Source organism: Coturnix japonica, chromosome Z (assembly GCF_054131305.1).
Source record: "Coturnix japonica strain WE chromosome Z, WE-NBRP24, whole genome shotgun sequence".
NCBI classification, from domain to species: Eukaryota; Metazoa; Chordata; class Aves; order Galliformes; family Phasianidae; genus Coturnix; species Coturnix japonica.
In genome coordinates, this window is record NC_140702.1 from 4,188,877 (window position 1) to 4,203,962 (window position 15,086).

Consider the following 15,086-nt stretch of genomic DNA (forward strand, 5'->3'; position numbering starts at 1 on the left):
TTCTTCACTAGGAGAGTGGTTAGGCCCTGGAACAGGCTGCCCAGGGAGGTTGTGGATGCCCCGTCCTTGGAGGTGTTAAAGACCAGGTTGGACGGGGCCCTGGGCAACCTGATCTAGTAAAGGTGTATGTTTGGTGGCCCTGCTAGGCAGGGGGGTTGGAACTACATGATCCTTGAGGTCCCTTCCAACCCGGGTCATTCTGTGATTCTGTGATTCCGTGTGTGTGTGTGTGTGTGTGTGTGTGTGCAGGGATGGGGTGGTGTCCATTGTCACGAGCACAGAGGTGTGCAAAGCGGTGGGCGATTGCTCCGTTGAAGCAAGAAGCAAGCGTGCCAGTGCTCCAGTTGTAAGGAAGTGCATTGCTGGAACAGGGCAGAGCTGAGCCTGCAACTGCAGCCTCCTTTGCACAGCCCAGCTGTCAGAGGGTGAGACAGTTGTGCTTCCTGAGCAGCTCAGGGACGTTGTGGCCAGAAGCAGCCGAGTCCAAAGTTCCTGGTGTGAAGTGCTCCGAACATCGGGCTCTCTGGGCGAGCTCCCGGCTGACAGCACTGCTCCCCTCTGCCCTCGCCTGGGCCTGCTGGGAGCTGCAGGAACTACCACTCCCAGGATGCTGTGCGGCAGCCCCGGGCGCCGCCATGACAGTGGTGTGTGCAGTGCTGTGCAGGGCTGGGCCTGTGGGCTCAGGGCACCGGGTGCTCCTTCCCTGAGGCTGCCAGGAGGTAAGGCACCGTGAGGGTGGTTTGGGGGAGAGCAAAAGACGTAGAGAGGACGTAGGTGGGACATGGAGGTGAGATAGATGGGGCATGAACTGGATCTAGAGAGAGGGGTGAGAAGGCAAGGTGGATATCCGACAGGTGGGGACAGGGGCCTGTACAGGTCAAGGGCCAAGTCCAGCTCTGCAAGCACAGCAACATGTCGGGGACGCCGGGCTGCGGCTGGGGATGGAGCAGAGCAAGATGGAGAAAGGGGGGAACATTCAGGGAGCGAAGAAATCTCCAAGTGGGGCTTTCTCCATAGCTCAGCCTGCAGCGCAGCCACACGACCTAGGCAGGCCTCAGACTCTGCTCCTGCTGCTGGGTGCTGCAGGGTGCAGCCTGGCTCAGTCCTCTCTGCACCTGGGGACTGATGGCTGTGTCTGGGATGGCAGTGAGCCTCCTCCACTCCAGGCTGAGCCACTCAGCTCTCCCTTAATTAGAATTGCCATCCATCCCCCTTTCTCATCCCTCCATTCCCACGCAGAACTGACTGAGGAGGGGAGGGATGGGTCCAATGGTGGTGGCAGATCTGGGACACTGCCCTTTCTGCTGCCCTGAAGCCACATTGCCCTGAAGGTGGGCCTGGGGGCCTGGGGAGGTGGGCTTTGGAACTGAAGGAACGGCCGCAGGCAGGCAGGCAGAAATATGGCAAAGACATTTAATCATGGAACGTAGCAAACAGTCAAGAAATGACAGTATTCCCACCCAACCATTTCCCACCCTAACAATCCTTTCTGATCCCACCCCCTCCAACTCCCACCCCCAATCAACTTCCCTCCCTCCCTCCCTCTGCCCAAAACCTCCCTCCCAGCCCCCTGTTGTAATCCCAGAAGAATGGCAGCAGCCATGGATCAAGAGAAGGACTTGACAGAGCAGCAGCTGTGGAGCAGGAGAAAGAGCAAACCGTGTTGGTGGTGGATGCGACAGGCAGTGCCAGCAGGGCGTCCCCTGCTTCAAAGTGCACCTTTCCTCTCTCACCCACCACACATTCTCTCCTGCATTCAGGCTCTGAACGATTTCTTCCCATTGGACTCCATATCCGCATGGCCAGTGCGTGATACAGAGCCCAAGTGGAACACCTGCTTGGAAAATGAAATCAACTCTCCCATTCAGTTCTATGAGCGTGCGCCTTCCTCTCAAGAGATGAGTGGTCCTATTGGAAAAATCCCTGTTAGCTGGGTGGAAGAGTAAGATGTAATCACCATTCTGTGATACGGGGTCATCCCTTTGCCTGAGATTCCTTTCCAGGTTTTGCCTTTGCAAATTAAGAAAAGGCTTTAAATTAAGATAGGCTAATAGCATCATAACCGAGCATTACTAATACATTCAATGATTAATCCCGCAGATTCCAGCACCATTGGTACCATTAGAACCTATTGGATTCACATCCAATCTATTAACAGTAAGAAGCACACGATAACCTGGATAATGCCTAATAACTCTGGTTCCTGAGACAGTAGTTTGCAAACCTGAAGGCAAAAGGTCAGCGCGCTAGGACAAACAGCCAGACAGCAATATGGTTAAATACGGCGGCATCCATCGACTGCCCGAAAAGCCATGCTTTTATAGCAGACAGACGAGGGCGTTTATAAACCATACACACCAATTGGAGGAAAGCTACTGCAATAACAGTTCCTGGTCAAAGACCTACTTTGAAAGCCTGGAGCTACTCATTCTTTTCCTAGAGGTGTCCTTGGTTCTCATGCTGTTTCTCCTGCTCCCTCCACAGCTGCTGCTCTATGAAGCCCTTCTCTTGCAGAGTGTCCAGCAGGCTGACGTCAAACTTGGAGCACTCGGCAAGCGTCTGGAGGAAAACTGCACATAGCTCCAGGAGATGGGGACAAAGCTGAGGCCGCACGGAAATCCCAAACGGGAATGCTCCAACCCCCAGGAAAAGCTGGGGGAGCCGAACGTTTGGACAGTGGCAGTCTGCATCATGCATTGTCGCAGACCATCACCACCAATACGAAGATTCATAGCTCGTCACAGCTACAATCCTTTTGAGGGCCCGAATGAGGACCCAGAAAACGAGCTTCCACTGACAGCTGGACAATACGTTTACATCTGTGGAGACATGGATGAGGATGGCTGGTTTCTGGGAGAGCTGACAGACGGCACAAGAGGACTGGTTCCTTCCAATCTGGTGGAAGAAGTTTCAGATGATGAGCTGGATACCACCGTGCCTCCAGGGCTTTGTGATCTCCTGCTGGATACCGATGACGAAGAGAGACCAGGCAGCAGGAGAGGGGCAGAAAGTGATGGTGATGAAGCGTGCCAGAAGCTTCAGAGCAACTTGGAGCACTCGGCAAGCGTCTGGGTAGAAACTTCACACAGCTCCAGGAGATGGGGACAAAGCTGAGGCCACACCGAAATCCCAAACGGGAATGCTCCAACCCCCAGGAAAAGCTGGGGGAGCCGAACGTTTGGACAGTGGCAGTCTGCATATATATATACATATACTATATGTATAAGTATACTATATACATAATACTATATATTATGTACTATATAAAATAATATAAATGATATATATATATGCGAAGTTTCGGATGATGGCGTGGATACCACCGTGCCTCCAGGGCTTCGTGATCTCCTGCTGGATACCGATGACGAAGAGTGACCAGGCTGCAAAAAAGACATTTCTTCATAGTTCCAATTAATGTCTTATGTTTTGTTCAGACTCACTAAATGATGCATTTCAGGGTACATCACATGGGAATATAAGAAGACTATTCAGAGCAGGAGCTGCAGAGCAAGATGAACGGCATGAGAAGGTAACGCCGGGAACCAAGGACACAGCTTTTGTGTCACTCAGCCACCTGTGGCAGAGGACAGGATATCTGTAGGTATGGGAAATCATCCCATCACTTAGTGCCTTACAAGGAGCTGAGAAGCTTTTCTTGCTCAAGTCCTGCTTCCAAGCTTAACCACCTACAATGAAGTAGTTGTCAGTTTTCTGGTGTCCTTCAATTCCGTGTCCGCATTTTCCCAAAAGCAAAAGAATTTGGAGGTAACCAGCTGCAGTGAAGTGAGCGATTTCAGTGCCTATTTCTGATGGTGGCAATGAGTTCAGAGGTCACACTTAACTGACGGTGCCTGTTTCCATTCTGACAAAGGCTGTAGTTGCAGCTGACTTCCCGAGGCTGCCATACGTGGTGGTGACGCAGCCTTGGGCTTGTGCGTTTGCATGACTCCCACCTTTCCTTTCTGTGTCTTGCAGGTCAGCTGGTGCTGGAAGCGGCCGGTATCTGAGTAGGAATGAAGGTGAGTGCAGGAGCAGCTGCTGAGGGGAGGAAGGAAGTCCATGCTAATGAGCTCTGAAGCATCTGTGGGTCCGGTACCAGAGGAGGCAGCAGTGATGAGAAGGGCACGTGGTGAGTGCGTGGACAGGGTGGCACAAACGCGTGCGTTTGCTGAGGAGTTGGGTTGCACACAGGTGCAGACAAACGAATATTTGTGGAAGGTGTAGGCACATACGTGTTTCCAGGGATGGTTTGCACACGTCTATGAATGCAAAGGAGGGCATACAATGCAGTGCGTGGACGTGGGTGTGCAATGCAGGGAGGGTGGCGCGTGGGTGTGCGTGTGCACATGGATAGGGGAAGGCTGGGGTTACAGGTTGACCTGTGCTGAGGTAAGTGGGGGCTCACAGTGTTGCTCAGTGGTAGATTTGTTCACAGTGAGTGCTAACAGGAAACTCGCACACCCTTTTTGTTTCAGCTGTGCCAGTGCTGTGATCCCTTGCTACAAGGATAGGGTTTTGGACGGATGGTGTGCATGCTGAGCTCCCATCTCTTGCAGGAATCAAGTGTAGAGCAAAAGGGATGTTTGGGCCAGGTGACTGTAAGAAGGCTGGCTGCTTTGGATGGTGGCAGCTGATGGAAACAGGTGCTCTGGGGACCGTTCAGCTTTTAACAGAAGTCAGGGGTCCTGCAGCAAGAACGACTAGGTTCTCGAATTGCTTCAAACTTGCACTCTGATTACGTCTGTCCTGCCGTGCCATCTCTGCTTCTCTGTGATGAAAGCATTTTCATGACCACGTGTTGGGCCTGTTTGCTTGTAGAAGGAGGAATGTTAGGTGCAGTTTTCACCAAGAACTTCTGCTAGGATTTCTGTGTATTTTGAATCATGAATGTTAGCACAGTGAGGTGAAGGAGGGCCCTGGAAGCAAGTTTGGTGCTATTGAAGCAGTGTGCGATGAGCAGGTGGGAGGTAACACGTGCTGGCAGATGTGGAAACTACTTTGGGATTGAGGTGTGGAGGAAAGGAAAGGCGATGAAGGAGCTGATGGCAAGGAGTTTCCTGGGGAGGCTCGGTGCTTGCTTGGGGATGGATCTGATCAACTTCTTGTGTGCTGGTGTCCTGCTGGGCTTTGGAGAGCAGTCTTCATTCCAGGGTCTGTCTGGTTAACTCATGCTAACGGCATGAGTTTCAATAGGGCCAAGAGTCGGGTCCTGCATTTTGGTCACAACAACCCCAGGCAACCCTGCAGGCTTGGTGAGGTGTGGCTGGAAAGCTCCCAGATGGAAAGGGACCTTGGTGTGCTGATGGACAGTCAGCTGAATATGAGCCAGCAGTGTGCCCAGGTGGCCAAGAGGGCCAATGGCATCTTGTCTTGTATCAGGAATGGTGTGGTGAGCAGGACTAGGGAAGTCATCCTGCCCCTGTACTCGGCATTGATGAGGCCTCACCTCGAGTACTGTGTTCAGTTTTGGGGACCTGAGGAAAGGAAAGACATGGAGTTACTGGAGCAGGTCCAGAGAAGGACAACAAGGCTCATGAAAAACTTGGAGAATCAGCCCTATGAGGAGAGGCTGAGGAAGCTGGGGCTGTTTAGTCTGGGGAAGAGGCTGAGGGGAGACCTTATCGCCCTCTTCCAGTACGTGAAAGGTTCTTACAGTGAGAGTGGGGCAGGTCTCTTCTCACTAGTGACAAGTGAGAGGACAAGGGGAAATGGCCTCAAGTTGCAGCAGGGCAAGTTTAGGTTGGATATTAGGAAGCACTTCTTTACAAAAAGGGTAGTTAGGTACTGGAATAGGCTCCCCAGGGAGGTGGTTGAATCGCCATCCCTGGTTGTGTTTAAGAGCCGTTTGGATGTGGTACTCAGGGATATGATTTAGTGTAGGGTATTTACAGTTAGGTCACTGGTTAGGCTGCGGTTGGACTTGATGATCTTCAAGGTATTTTCCAACCTGGGCAATTCTATGATTCTATGGTAGGACCGGGGCTTGGACCAGGCCAGGGTGAATCCAGTGACAGGAGTCCAATGGATTTGAGACCTGACTTGAAGCCTGTGGGCATCACCCAGGACTTGAGATGAGAGGATGAGGCGTAGGAACAAGAACCTCTTTGGTCCGTATTAGCTCCTGCCGTTCCTTTTTTTTTGGTTAGGGATCAATGTTGGTTTGTCTGTGTAAAGAACAGATACATTTTGCAGCCTGGGAATGAATTCATCCTCACCTGCTGATTGATGCTCTTCTCTAGATGGAGCTGCAGTGGAAATGGACACTTGTGGTCCGATGTCCGATCCCCTCCCTCATGCTCCGATCATCCGAATTAGCAAGACCTGGCTGACGGTTGGTGAGTTGGCTTTTGTTGGCTTGGAGAAACGTCTTCCAGTTGCACCTCACATTATATCTGTTGTATTGAGCTCTCGATCTCCAGCCCAAACTGGATCTATGTATGAACACAGAAGGAGTAGTTTAGATCTATGTTTACCTTGACTGGAAATGCAGTGCCAAGAGCTGCACACTGCTGTCACAGCTCTGAGATTATGGAAAAGGTATCTGGTGGGTGAGCGCTTTGCTGGGTGAGCATCCCCCTGCTGAAGAGCAGGCAGCTGTTGTGTTTGTAGACAGAATCATCCGTGGGGATTGGAGGCGTTTCCAGCCTTCCAGCTCTTGGCTGTTGCTGAGAGAGTAGAGCTTCCTGCCCAGAGAGAAGGAGCAGCAGAAGGGATCCCATGAGAGCAGCCTTAGAAGCCTTTCAGACAAAGCAGGTGGATCAGGCTGTGGCCTGTGCCTGTGGTTTGCAGTGAAGCCAGCAGGCTTTGCCCCAAGCAGAATGAGCTGTGGGTGCAGCATCCAGCAGTGCAAGTGGCCAACAGCTGGAGACAGCATCACCTTGAGCAGCACTCTTGGGGGAAATGCTGAGTGTGAAGGAAGGCCACGAAGAAGAGAGTAGCTTGTGGCTGTGTTCCCGGGGTAAGGTTTTCCTTCCTGAGCTGTTACCTCTCAGGTGCTGTGTGAGTCTTCTGCAGTGTGCCTACAGCTGTGCGATGTGCTCTGCAGGAAGCGCTGATGTTGCACATGCAGCCCTGTCTTTCATGTCTCATGTCCAGTTCCACATTTTGTTTGAAGCACCATCTTAGAGGCAGCCTTGATTTCTGCAGCCCCGAGCTTTGTGCCACGAGAGCTCTCCTGCTTCTCGCTGTGATGTGAGACCAAATGGAAGGCCCTGCAGAAGTCTGGGTAGGTGATGTCAGTTGCTGTTGATTTCCCAACCCATGCTGGGAAAAGCAGGGAATGGGACTGGGGGACATCCCGGTGGTGGGATCCTGCCTCATCAGAACTGAATGGCTGTTCTGATCCATGTATTTTAACCTGAGTGAATCTGACAGTAATGAGAAAGGGGAGGGACCTGTGGGAAGAAAATGTATGTGCCGCAGTTTGTGGTGCAAGGTGTTCTAGGAGCTGCTGGTAACAGTGCCCAGAAAGCTTGCTTTTTTGATGGGGAGATAATTAACTAGGTTATTTTAATGAATCTATTTTCTTTCTCTTCATCATTCATACTACCTCTCAAAAAACTGTCTGTGGATTCTCAAGTAGTATTTCTTGCTAAAGAGAATTCATGTGCATCCTTCCTATTCGTCTGCTCAAATTATCTTGCAATCATCTCTGTCTGTGTTTCTTTTAGACCCTGTGATGGAGCAGAGAGGAACACAGACTTGGGTGGATCTTCATTCAGGAGCAGGGACACGTCATGCTCATCTGAGGTGTCTGGCTGACAGCAAGAGCAGAGAGGTAAGTTTCATAGGGTCGCGTGCCCATTTTATTTTATTTTTAATTCATGATGCATAGAGGCGTTCCCCAGACAAAGTGAGCATTTCTCAACTGGACTTTCTAGAAATGAGCTAGGCAGTGAAAATGGGTTTGAAGCATCCCTAAGAGCCCCGCAAGAGAATGCTGAGAGTTAATCTGGCACCCTCCTTTGGAAACGTCCGGTGTCTGTCAGCTCTTCAGCTGTGCCCTAACACCTCCCATTGCGCTGCCACACCAGGATAGAATTCCAAGCCCACACTGAGTCCTGGAATGTTGTGGTGCCGTGTTGGAATCAGATGTGACCACGTGGTCTTGGCTCCCCGCCTTGTGGGGGGTCATGGTGGACCAGGCTGTTGGCCGTTGGTGATGTCATAAGCGGCTGGAATGAGGGGAGGAGCGGTGCGTTCTGTGTTCCTTTGTGGGTGAGCTAGTGGTTGGAGTGGTTGGTTGTCTTCTTGGTCTTGTGCCTTTAGTGCCGTTAGTTAGTTAGTTCTGTTTGTTAGTTAGTTCTGTTTGTTAGTTAGTGACTTTAGTTAGTTAGTGCCATTAGTTAGTTAGTGTTGTTAGTTAGTTAGTGTTGTTAGTTAGTTAGTTAGTTAGTTCCTTTAGTGTTTTTTTCTTCACACCATCGTGTGCAGCAGCTTGTAGGTAAGTTGAGCTGGCGTGGGATGGATGGGTGGGCAGTGAGGTGTTGAGAACTGCTGGCTGTCGGAGCTCACAGCACCATATTGCTTACTCTGGACCATCAGACGTAATTTTCCCCGGTACACACGTTCCAAAGGGGGTATCAGTAAAGTTGGCACCTGTCCCGTGCTTCTTCCATTGTCTTTGCTCAGTAGTGGAAGCATTGTAAAGTTGCTGGGTGGACAGGCATCACGTAGCCTGAGACTCAGCATGTCTTGCAGCAAGTGGATGGGACAGTTGTGCTGTGTGTGTTATTCCATGACTGTCTTAGCCCTGCTCACTGACCTGCTCTTTCTCTCTCCTCTCCTCGCCCTCCGCCCACTGCCTCGGTGCAGCTTTTGCTCTCATATCATCTGAGCAAAGCGACAAGGAACTGCTGCAGAGAGCTTGAGGTGATCTCACTGCCAGGTACGTGCCATGTTTTTTCCCTTGCATGGTTTTGCCGCATGGTATGTGAATGTAGTTCTGAAGAATTCTGTCCATACTGTGCTGTGTGAATAGAGAAAACAGAAGTGTGTTTCTGCTCTGTTCCAGCTGTTCACACTTGCTGTGATGGGTGCTGCGTGCAGTGGGATCAGCCGTGAGCCTCAGTTGGTGGCGACGGAGGTACAGTATGAAGCTCTGGCTGGTCTTTGTTCCCTGTGTTGAGCCATTAGAAGGAGCTGCAGATGTACTCTCCTGCAGGAAAGATTGGGCCAAAAAAGGCCTGGCCAACTGTCTGCGCCAGTGCCATTGCTGATTAGTCTGGGTAGAGAGAGATGCATCTTTGCATGGCCTGGCAATGCACGCCAGGAAGAAAAATAACTGTGATGAGACGTGCAGCTCCTTCTGAAGTGCACCTGATAAGGACGGAGCACATTTGCTGCAGCTTTCTCTGCAGATGTGCTCCTCACCTTGAAATTCTCCTGGTTTGTCCTCAGCCCCTGACCATGGCCTGTTCTCTGTTTTGCAGGCTGATAACATGCGGAAGCCGCAGCTGGAGCGTGTGGTGTCATCTTTGAACGTTCCAGCGATTGCGGCGGCCCATGTTATTAAGACCTACGTCGCCCAGGGGCCGGGTGAGCTCTCCCTTGAGGTAAGCAGTTACAGGCGTTCCTTGTTGTCATGCATAGAAGAAGGCAGTCGTTTGAGATCTGTTTTCCTACCAGATTTGCTGAATGTGGGATTGACGTTTCAATCTCTTGCAGGTTGGAGATCTGGTGTGCATTATTGACATGCCACCAAAGGAGCTGAGCCCCTTTTGGAGAGGCAAGCGTGGCTTTGAGGTAGGCACACGTTTTTGAGCAGAGAGCACAACTTGAGTAGAGTCAGGAATCTCAGGTTGGAGCTGCTCTGCCTGCACAGGATGGCTTCTGGATGAAAACGGTTGCCCTGTGTTGGTGTCAGAGGACCTTCCCTTTGGCTCTGTGTTTGGTCTAATGCCCACCTGTCTTTTTGTTCTTATTACAGGTTGGGCTTTTCCCTGGTGAGTGCATTGAACTCATCAGTGGAAAAGTTCCCGATTCCCTCCTCAACTCATTGCCAGAGCCAGGTACGTATGTTACATTTGATAATTCGGGTTAGTAAAATGGGATCAAAATGTGAGTTTCAGGGGATTTGTTAATACCCAAGTTCAGCAAGCTTAGCAAGAGGACTGCATTAAGCTCCTTGGGCACCTCCAGGGATAGGGAAAATCTGTTCTTGCGTGTCCTTGTTGGGAATTCTCTTCCCATTGTTACATGCTTTGTCAAATGCATTATGTTTGGCCTTGTCCAACCGAGCCAAGCCTGAAATGAACTGGTTTCTTTGTTTTGTTGTGCAGTGCCAAGGAGACGGGGCAAGCTCATCCCCTTCCTTCGTTCCCTGGTGAAGGCCCGCCCCAGGAGAGCGACGGAGCCGGAGCCAGAGAAGGAAGGGGTGTTTGGTTGTGACCTGGGGGAGCACCTTCTCCGCACTGGCCGTGATGGTAAGGAACAGCCCATTCCTGAGATCTTCCTTCGTTGGGCAAGTTGAGCTAACCGCTGGCTCTTGTTCTGTAGTCCCCCAGGTCCTGCAGAGCTGTGCTCAATTCATTGAGCATCATGGCGTGGTGCGGGGGATATACCGCCTCTCTGGAGTCAAGTCCAAGATCCAGCGACTACGGTAAGAGTGCTGCGACTGACACAGCTGTCAGTAGGGGCACGTGCCATGCTGCGGGTGTTCAGAGGATCCCCTTCCTTTTCTTGACTCTATTTTGTGTGGCTGTGGACTTGTTTTCGTCTTTCTCAAAGCCCTCTGCCCAATTCTGTGTCCTTCTCTGCAGCCATGAATTCGATACGGAGCAGGTTCCCGAGCTCAGCGTCCAGGACATTCACAGCGTGAGCTCCCTGTGCAAGATGTATTTCAGGGAGCTCCCAAACCCGCTGCTGACCGAGGAGCTGTATGACAAGTTCCTGGTAAGCACTGGGGAATGTCTTGGAAATGACACATACCTGTTCCCTGGGCGTCCTGGCTAGTGGTTGCAGCAGTGCCCCAGCTCTGAGGTCTTCTTCCTGTTAGCCCCATGAGGCATGTCTTTGTCATATCCTGCCTCTCACTGATGGCACTTGTGGTGGTGCCAGGAGGTGCTTATTTAAGCTATTCACAATGCTTGTGAGAATTCCCTTTCCTATGCTGTTCCCCAGCTATTGCTAGAATGGGGTTATTAGCATTTTGGAGAAAAAATCCCTGCTGCGAGTAGCTGCACTATGTAATCAGGCAGTAAAGCCCCCCAGATCTTGCAATGCTTGGCCTTGGTGGCACAGGCTGCGTGCTGCTGTGTTCCCCTGATACCTCTTGGAAGGCATCGAGTCTGCCTCAGTGCTGACCACTAGCGCACTGTCCCATGGTTCACAAACCTGTGGCAGCTATCTATGCTGATTGGTGTCTGAATCCCTTCCTGCCTTTTTCCAGGACGCTGCCGGTGCTGCAGAAGAGGAGGAGCGGGTGCAGAGAATGAAGGACGCCATCCAGCAGCTGCCCGCTCCTCACTACAGGTCAGTGCTGCACTAGGTCTGCTGAGCTGGATGAAGTTATGTTTGTTTTGTGCACTGCAGCACAGCTTGCTTTTTGGTGGTGAACATCTGCCTCTCTTGTTTTCCAGGACCCTGGCGTACCTAATGAGACACCTGGCGTCTCTTGCAGGGAAGTGCTCCGACACCAGCATGGACGCTAACAACTTAGCTATTGTGTGGGCTCCAAACCTCTTAAGGTAAACTTCTTTTTCTGTTTCAACACGATGCTTAGTTCTGCTCTCCTCCTACCCCAGGGACACAATTTCTAGATGACAGTTTCTACTCACTTGTTTAGCTGGGACTGCTGTGTCCCTGATCATCCAGGAGAATTTCGTCAGTGGCATCGCTGTTTGCCCACTGCGGAAGTCTCCAGAGCCCAGTTTGACAGTTTTTGGCTACAGAAATTCAGACTTGGAGAAATGATCTTGGGGAAATAACTTGTAAGATCTGCCTTTTCTTCAGATCCCAGCAGAGCCCATCTGCCTGCTCCAATAGTGAAGCTGCCTGCATGGAGCTGCAGACACAGACAGATGTTGTGGAATTCATAATCAGTCACACAGATGTCATCTTCTGCTCCGAAACCACATCAGCCGTGGGAGAGGGTGAGCGTCTTCCTCCATTAGCTTGATCTGACACTTTGATCCAATCCAGGGCTTCTCCAAAACCTTTGAAAATGGTTTTGCTGTCGAGGAGACAGCAGGCTTCTGGGCTTAGATTAGCATATGGTGCCCTGTTGCTGGGTCCTTAGTGTGTCCAAACCCAAACCTTACATGGAGAAAACTGTCACTGCTGTTAAGATATTTTGCAAGCAGCTGAAGCTTGATTGAATTGTGGCAGCAAAGCTTTCTGAGATCCCTGCCCCCTAGTTTTTCTAGGCTTTTTGTTTGCCTGTTTCAGTATAGTGAGCTGCTCTTAATTATGACTGTGTCCTTTGCCACGAGCATACCTCTGAGCACACTGTTAGTTTGAGCTCCTCTTCTTTGAGTGGTTCGGATATGGAAGTCTTAGAGAAATGCAGAACTGGGATGGCTGTGCTGCTGCTTTCTGATCCTCCGTCTTACCTGTGTTTTTCCCTTGCAGGGCACAGTTCTCTGGCCGGGCCCAAGTCTGTGTCTCCTGCTACAAAGCTGCTCACGCTGCAGGAGGCACAGGCTCAGAGAAGCGGCCAGAGCAGCTCTCCCACTGCTACGTGGAGCAGCGAGATCGAAGTGGAGGAAGGCCCCGCAGCTGTACCTGGGGCCTTCCACACTGTCATTGATTTTCCATCTAAGAGGTAAAGAGGACTTCCCTTTCCAGACCGTATCTTCATTGGTTGGGTGGGTTTTATTGGTTTAATATTTGTCCATTATATATATATGAGCCTGCCAGCTCCTGTCCTGTCCAGCTGTGTAGCCTTTACTCACATGCTCTGTATCTTGATTGACATGGTTGAGAAGAATGTAGCCAGCAGGACTTGAGGGCTGAGCTGTAGGAATGGAAGCATCCTCTGCTGTTTGAAACAGAGTGTGTTTCTAAGCTGTGTTTCAGCAGAAAGCAGGCAGTGCTGGCAATGGGCAACTATTGGCAAGGGCTCAGTGCAGCTCTTCCCTCACCCTGCACCACGACTGACAGCATGCTCTGTTTTCTCTCTCCAGACCAAGTTCTCCCAGTAAGAGGGCAGAGTCACCAGCTTGCAGTTGGTGTTCGTGCTTCTGCCTGCACAGACCATTCCATATGGCCGAACACCAACTGCAGAGCAGTGCCAGTGCGCCCTCTGAAGCAGAAGTCGTGGTCTTGGCAGGTAAGGGTGCAAATCCAGCTTTCAAAACACTGCTTGTCAGCAACACTGGTAGAATTCTTGCTTTCAGTGGGCTTGTACCTCCTTGTGGAGTTCAGGCCCGTGCCTGACATGTTCAGTTGACCCCTGTCTTTCCCAAATGAGTCTCTTGTCAACACAAGAGCTGGACCTGCACGAGGATCACTTTCAAGACAGTGACACTGTTGCTAGAAGCATATTTGCTTCTGCCCACCACCACTAAAAAATGCCAAATGTCAAGAACCTGTTTCATGATTCATCTTCTGAACATTCAACACTAACCACTGTGCATCTACTCGTTCCTAGGAGACTATAGCCCTTGTGGAACTGAAGGACGCAGCTCATATGATGATGCCGCATCCTGTGCTTCCATCAATATAGAGCTCATGGGAAGCACAGGATGCGGCACTTCAAGTGACAGCCTATCATATGACAGCAGTGACGAAGAAAGAAATGTCATCATCGTTGAAGCTCTCATTCACCCCATCCCTGATGAACCTGCTGACCTGAGCCTGCCAGACACCTCAGGCACCAGCCTGGACTGTGACCCAGAGCCTTTCCAGGAAAGCCCAGCGAAAGCACAGCCCGAGTGGCCCGACAGCAGCACAACCATGCAGGCTCAGGTCAGCTTTACAGAGGAGAAGCCAAACATCTTGGAGGGGCAGGTAGAATCAGGCCAAGAGGCCCAGGCTCCGGGCAACAGCACGACTTCTGAGCCACTCTCGTGAGACAACAGTGGATGAGTCCCGTCGTTCCGCCAAGCTTCACACCCCCTCCTTTCTCCTACTGAATAAAGGCACGCTCGTGCTCAATCGTGCCATGACTGCATTCTGAGTTTTCATTTGCAGAGTTTGGGATGAGTGTAAGAAACATCAAGGCAGCTCAGCTTGCAACGCTCTGGCTGTGGGGTGCATGCAGGGACACTGTAACCATACAGGGAAAGGCTTCCACTGCTTCCTCAAGCTGTAGTCCAGCCCTGCTACTGCTCTGTGGCACAAAGCCCTGAGGGATGTTCCATATTGTTAACCTAAGTGAAGCCAGCTTCACACACTGTGTTTTGTTGTTGCTGGGTGAGAGGGGGATGCACGTTGGTGAGAAGATGAGCATTGCTGGATCTGCCACGAGTGTCCCTTCTGCCTCTAAGAATATGTCCTAAGTAGGATGTGAACACTGCTGGCACTTCCTCATTGCACGTGCTTGGAGGATCTTCAGTTCTTGCACATTCAGGATGTCTGTCAGTGACTACAAGGAAATTCTCCAGTACTAGGAATTCCATGAAACAGTTGGAACGGGTAAGTGTCATCTTTGTACAGAAACAGCACGCCTAACAGTCTGTCTCACCACTCTAGAATTAATCTGAGAATAGATTAACAGCTCTTGTCAGTTCTCTAAGTCAGGTTTCATTTAAATAAACTTGAAATTGGATTTTTGAATCCAGTTGGAAATTGATGGTGCTGATTACCTCTTCCTCTAATTAAAGCATTACACACAATGTATGCTAGGTACTCTGCTTTACCTGTAATATTATATTAGAGAAGAATTCACACTCAACTTTAAGCATCTGTGTTCTGAATTGTAGGTGGTTTTGCAAAGGTAAAACTCGGGCGGCATCTTCTTAGTGGTGAAAAAGTTGCAGTAAAAATCATGGAGAAAGTTACTTTATGGGTAAGCCAAAAGGCATTTAAATATGATAATATCTTCTGTTGGAGTTGTGGAGTTCTCTAGAACACAGGGGCAGGTGGGATGGTACATAGGAATGCAGCCTACTGGTCCCATTGCCTTTTGAAAGATGCTGTAGAGC

General features: G+C 50.6%; 1 protein-coding gene across 4 annotated transcripts in view; it reads left to right on the plus strand.

The window, feature by feature from the left end:
- Nucleotides 1-14,101, plus strand: part of LOC146753596 (rho GTPase-activating protein 32-like) — a 38,716-nt gene extending 24,615 nt beyond the window's left edge. The window contains exons 1-18 of one of the 4 annotated variants that reach the window (XM_085530648.1): nucleotides 3,963-4,129; nucleotides 6,240-6,335; nucleotides 7,115-7,225; nucleotides 7,671-7,777; nucleotides 8,815-8,887; nucleotides 9,014-9,085; nucleotides 9,432-9,554; nucleotides 9,667-9,744; nucleotides 9,929-10,010; nucleotides 10,281-10,424; nucleotides 10,498-10,600; nucleotides 10,761-10,893; nucleotides 11,390-11,472; nucleotides 11,580-11,687; nucleotides 11,953-12,092; nucleotides 12,571-12,763; nucleotides 13,125-13,270; nucleotides 13,592-14,101. In XM_085530648.1, the coding sequence (XP_085386774.1) occupies nucleotides 9,032-9,085; nucleotides 9,432-9,554; nucleotides 9,667-9,744; nucleotides 9,929-10,010; nucleotides 10,281-10,424; nucleotides 10,498-10,600; nucleotides 10,761-10,893; nucleotides 11,390-11,472; nucleotides 11,580-11,687; nucleotides 11,953-12,092; nucleotides 12,571-12,763; nucleotides 13,125-13,270; nucleotides 13,592-14,013 (1,809 nt within the window). In that variant the 5' untranslated portion in view covers nucleotides 3,963-4,129; nucleotides 6,240-6,335; nucleotides 7,115-7,225; ... (1 more) ...; nucleotides 8,815-8,887; nucleotides 9,014-9,031 and the 3' untranslated portion in view covers nucleotides 14,014-14,101. Of the gene's footprint in view, nucleotides 1-3,962; nucleotides 4,130-6,239; nucleotides 6,336-7,114; nucleotides 7,226-7,670; nucleotides 7,778-8,234; nucleotides 8,444-8,814; nucleotides 8,888-9,013; nucleotides 9,086-9,431; nucleotides 9,555-9,666; nucleotides 9,745-9,928; nucleotides 10,011-10,280; nucleotides 10,425-10,497; nucleotides 10,601-10,760; nucleotides 10,894-11,389; nucleotides 11,473-11,579; nucleotides 11,688-11,952; nucleotides 12,093-12,570; nucleotides 12,764-13,124; nucleotides 13,271-13,591 lie in introns of those variants that run through there. The other 3 variants (XM_085530649.1, XM_085530650.1, XM_085530651.1) reach the window with 3 other exon arrangements.
- Nucleotides 14,102-15,086: the final 985 nt, after the last annotated feature.